Consider the following 4,697-nt stretch of genomic DNA (forward strand, 5'->3'; position numbering starts at 1 on the left):
CGCTGTTGTCACACGTGCAGAATGTGGCTGGGCAATGTCTCGCTGAAATTAGCAGAGACATCCCTGAAAAAGACACTGCTTGGATGGCAGCAGATGTCGCTCCAAAACCTCTATGTACCTTTTAGCATTAATGGTGCCTTCACAGATGTGCAAGTTACCCATGCCATGGCACTAATACACTCCCATGCCATCACAGATGCTGGCTAATGAACTTTGCGCTGATAACAATCTGGATGGTCCTTTTTCTCTTTGGCCCGATTTGATTTCCAAAAACAATATAAAATGTGGACTCGTCTAACCACAGCACACTTTTCCACTTTGTGTCAATCCATGTCAGATGAGCTTGGGCCCAGAGAAGCCAATGCCGTTTCAGGGTGTTGTTGATAAATGGCTTTTGGTTTGCATGGTAGAGTTTTAACTTGCACTTGTAGATGTAGCCACAAACTGTGTTAACTAACAATGGTTTTCCAAAGTGTTCCTGGGCCCATGTGGCAATATCCTTTCCATAAGGATATCGGTTTTTAATGCAGTGCCGTGGGATCAAAGGTCACAGGCATTCAATATTGTTTTTTGGCATGCACTTAGGTGCAGAGATTTCTCCGGATCTCTGGAGATTATGGACTGTAGATGATAAACCTAAATAACGTATAACATAACGTCCCAACTTCATTGGAAATGGGGCTTGTACATTGTTGTCACTAGGTAGTCTACTAGGATAACTTGGGGGGGAGCATTGGAATCACATTCAAATACAGTGATTGATTGGTTCAGAGTGCTACCACTACTTAGACACAGGCATTTGAGAGCCAACAGTGAAGCAGAGCTGCTGTGTTTAAGGACACCTGGAGGCTCTAGCAGGTGTGATCACGGGTTAGTGTGCTGCAGTGTTTCAGCAGGGTGAGCTGCACTGTGCTTTTCCTGCTTCTCCCGCTGACAGAGACAGAGTGGTAAAAGCGGGGGGAGCTGTATTGTGCTTTTTTTCTCTGTGCTGTCTGCTCTTTCTGAGATGTCACCACCGCTCTTTAAAGCCCATTGGAAAAAATGGCACAGCCAGCGCAGAGAGGTTTCACCGGGCGTCATGTGTAGGCAGCTTCAAAGTCAAATCTGCCAGGAGGTTAGCTCAAGAAGTTAAAAAAAATTGTTTAGGGCACCTGGGTAGCTTACCTGGTGGAGTACACGTCCATGTACGGAGGTTCAATCCTTGACGCAGCAGCCGTTGGTTCGGTTCCAACATGTGACCCTATGCTGCATGTCATTCCCCCTCTCTCTCCCCTTTCAGGTCTAAGCTGTCCTGTTAATGATAAAGGGCTAAAAATGCCACAGAAAATATTCTAAAAAATAATGATGTGTTTCTTTGGGTGGGGGATATAAAGGAGAAATTATTACATGTTACAATGCACCCTCATGTTCAATACAATTTAAAGACAGATTAAAACTCCACTGTAAAAGTCAGTTACGCAGTTCCAGAGTCCTCAGAGTCGCAGCAAAAACGACAAAACATCTTCCTAAACCACTCCTGCAGTGTAACCAACTGCATGAAACACAACATAGCTCGATACTACGTCACTGTTGCACTAGTCTCGCTTTGCCAGACCTTCCTGCACAGCGCTGCAGAGGAGGGTCTGTCTAGTCCACACAGGATTCCGGGATGAGAAAAAAAACGTGTCTGGTTTATTGGCATTTCTTTAAACCAATAAGAATTGTCTTGGGCGGCGCTAAACGTCGGCAAAGCCACAATGTTGCTGCAAAATAGCCTCGGGGAAGGAACTTGTTTTGGTGGAACATGTGTACCTACCCCAGTTGTTTTAGTCAGGCAAAAGAAAACTAAAAAATTAGGGCTATTTGGTGGAATTTTAGGCGGCTATCACCAGACCAAGCCAAGCTCAATAGATTTGAGATTGAGCATTGGTCTGGGGAGTCTGCTCTGTATTTTCTCTGCTCAATGGCGTGACCAACGGTCATAGTTCAAATGACTCTGTACGCAATTGGATAGTCCTTCAACCAATCAGACTAATGATCCGGGGACGTACTTTGCAGAGCGAGCTTTTACCAAAGCCAGTCGGTAGTAAGGAAAACACATCCTTCTTTTGTAGGAAATGTTCCTGGGAAAGTTTCTGTTCCAATTTATGAGAAAACTTGCTTTTGAAATCTTTTAAAAAAAGCAGCGACAGCAGCATCAACGCGTTGTTGTTGCTGCGCTTCGATAGCCGACATGTTGAATCAAAACAACAAGCTGCTTGTCGCTTCTCTATCGTCATCGTTTTAAACCCACCAATAGCGCGCCAGGTAGATAAGCCAGTATGTGATTGGTTCCCACAAAATTGTAAACTGAAGCAAGAGAATGCAGGTTTCCAGACCGAGCTGCAGGGCCAAATCAAATCGCCGGCAGAGTGGGCAGGGCTTACCCAGTCTAGGTACGTTGTAAATATAGACTACCTTTGGACTAATGCTTCCTCTTCACTCCAAAGCTCCACTGCTATTTGCATGTTTAGCCCTGACTGTTTGGAACATACTAAACAACATACAGATCAAGTGTATCCAAGCTGACTGCAGCTGCTATCCCCCATTAGGAAGCGAGCTAAACCCATTCCAGAGCCACATAATTAGCCTACAGGGTGTGTTAAGTTTCCAGTAAATTGCTTATTTGATTTTTGGCCAGACATAACCCTTAGTCATCCTGGAGAACTGCCAGTCAGTAGTTCCAGGGGAAGGCTGGACTTTTGACTTGAGGATTTGTCCCCCTCCTCCTGTCTCTTGAGCACCACCAAAACTGACCGACACAACCAGTGTAGTCATTGTACTATTTTGACAATGAAGAAAAGAAGTGCTAGTTCCCCCTACTTAGTTTTTTTTCACCGCCATGGAATCTCCATCTGTCCTTGAGAACCAGAATGCCTCCAGGCCTCGCCAGCATGTCCCACCTCAAGCAGGCAGACAGGCCAGAGGGGATCATGGGAAGCTTAGTCTAGAGTTTTGTCTTGGAATCTGAGCGGAATAGGAAGCTCATTGTAGCAGGGCTGAATATGAAGATGAATGTTTATGTCCGATTAGCGATGCATGCTCCAATCATGGGAGAGTGGTAATGGAAGACTGGCGGGCTTAGCCCTGATCCAGCTGCAGAGCCGGGACACATGTAGCGACACATGAGCCGCCTCCCTGATGGCACCCGGGAAACAGAGCACACTGACACATTAGGTTAAATACTGTCGTAACCCTGCTAGTGTTGTTTATAGTCTTCACTCAGATGTATTACATATATTTACCACTTATTTAGAATAAACTGTCAATGGTTTTGAAGGCTGATATTTTGTTAATTGAAAATAAAATGTTAGGGCGAATATTTTATATTTTTTGTATTTTAAAATTTGATCTAATTATGTCATAACCCTGCAACCCTGCACGTTTGGAAATTTGAAATTTTGGTCCTCTTGTCAACACTTTTGCTGCATCCCCCCCAATGTTTTTGTCACTTTTTTCTAATTGTTTTGTCAATTTTTCCAATGTCCCTTTTTCCATCTATTTCTTCCTGCCCTTTTTTGTTGTTTTTTCCCCCACATTTAAAAAAAAACCCAGTTATTTTTCAAATGCTGTACAATTGAATTAAACACCCAAATTCAATAAAAGTAGTGAAACAATAATTTATTTTTCTTGAGAAAAGCATTAAATGGAACCATCCACGTTATTTGTTTTTGACAATTTGGTAAAAAAAAAAAACCACATTTCTGATAAAGAAACTTTTTGAAAATGGTCAATTTGACAACACAAGTGTCAATATATTTACTTTTTATTAAGAATAAAATGTCAATGGTTTTAAAGGCTGATATTTCCTTATTGAAAATAAAATGCTCAGTGCTCACATTTGGGATTTTTTTTACTATTTGTGACGGCCCTGCTATTCTCAAAGATGGTCGCAAACACATCTCACAAGTGTAAACTTCAGGCTACTTACATAGACCACGGCCAAAGCTCTTTGTGGAGCCTCTGCAGAACCATAAATCATGCATAAGTCATGCCCAATGCAAACCTACTCACTCACTCACTCACAGAAAGCGAAGCATCCTTTTGTGTATTTTCTATTTTTTTGTGTAGTTTATTTTAACCCTGCTGCCTAATGAAAAGACTGAGTGGTTGAACCTTTCTTTCCCTGGATGACTCAGGTCCATGGTTCAGTGGGTGAGCCGTGGTGGTTATGGGTGGAGGATCCCATCAATGATCACATCTACCACTCTGAGTACTTACTCCTACAGAAGAAACAGGTTAGTTTTTCATCTTGGACCCAGTGATTTTTGACTGTTGATGACCGTTAATGAAACATCTCACTTATCTTACTTACTTAACTTCTCACTCGCGCATCTACACATGCATAAACCTTAATTAACAGTTCCAATGCAGGACGTTTACTTGTAAATCTGAATACTTCTTCCACCCTTGCTTGGGCCTGAGTTGTACATTGTGTTTGATGTATATTATGTTTTTTCCTGTCCCTTTTTATGAGTGTATGTGTGTGTACGTGTTCCTCCCTGCAGGTGGTAACAGAAGAGCCCCAGCACATAGTGTTCACCATCCCCATCTTTGAGCCGTTGCCCTCCCAGTACTACATCAAGGCAGTGTCTGACCGCTGGCTTGGGGCTGAGGCCGTCTGCATCATCAACTTTCAGAACCTCATCTTGCCTGAGAGACACCCCCCACACACAGGT

General features: G+C 43.1%; 1 protein-coding gene across 3 annotated transcripts in view; it reads left to right on the plus strand.

Moving 5' to 3' along the window:
* The window catches only part of ascc3 (activating signal cointegrator 1 complex subunit 3), a 263,454-nt gene that overhangs the window by 160,791 nt on the left and 97,966 nt on the right, over positions 1 to 4,697 (plus strand). For all 3 annotated transcript variants that reach the window (XM_032519352.1, XM_032519351.1, XM_032519350.1), the window contains 2 exons: positions 4,158 to 4,256; positions 4,527 to 4,695. In XM_032519352.1, the coding sequence (XP_032375243.1) occupies positions 4,158 to 4,256; positions 4,527 to 4,695 (268 nt within the window). The remainder of the gene's footprint in view (positions 1 to 4,157; positions 4,257 to 4,526; positions 4,696 to 4,697) is intronic.

Source organism: Etheostoma spectabile, chromosome 6 (assembly GCF_008692095.1).
Source record: "Etheostoma spectabile isolate EspeVRDwgs_2016 chromosome 6, UIUC_Espe_1.0, whole genome shotgun sequence".
Classification (NCBI taxonomy): Eukaryota; Metazoa; Chordata; class Actinopteri; order Perciformes; family Percidae; genus Etheostoma; species Etheostoma spectabile.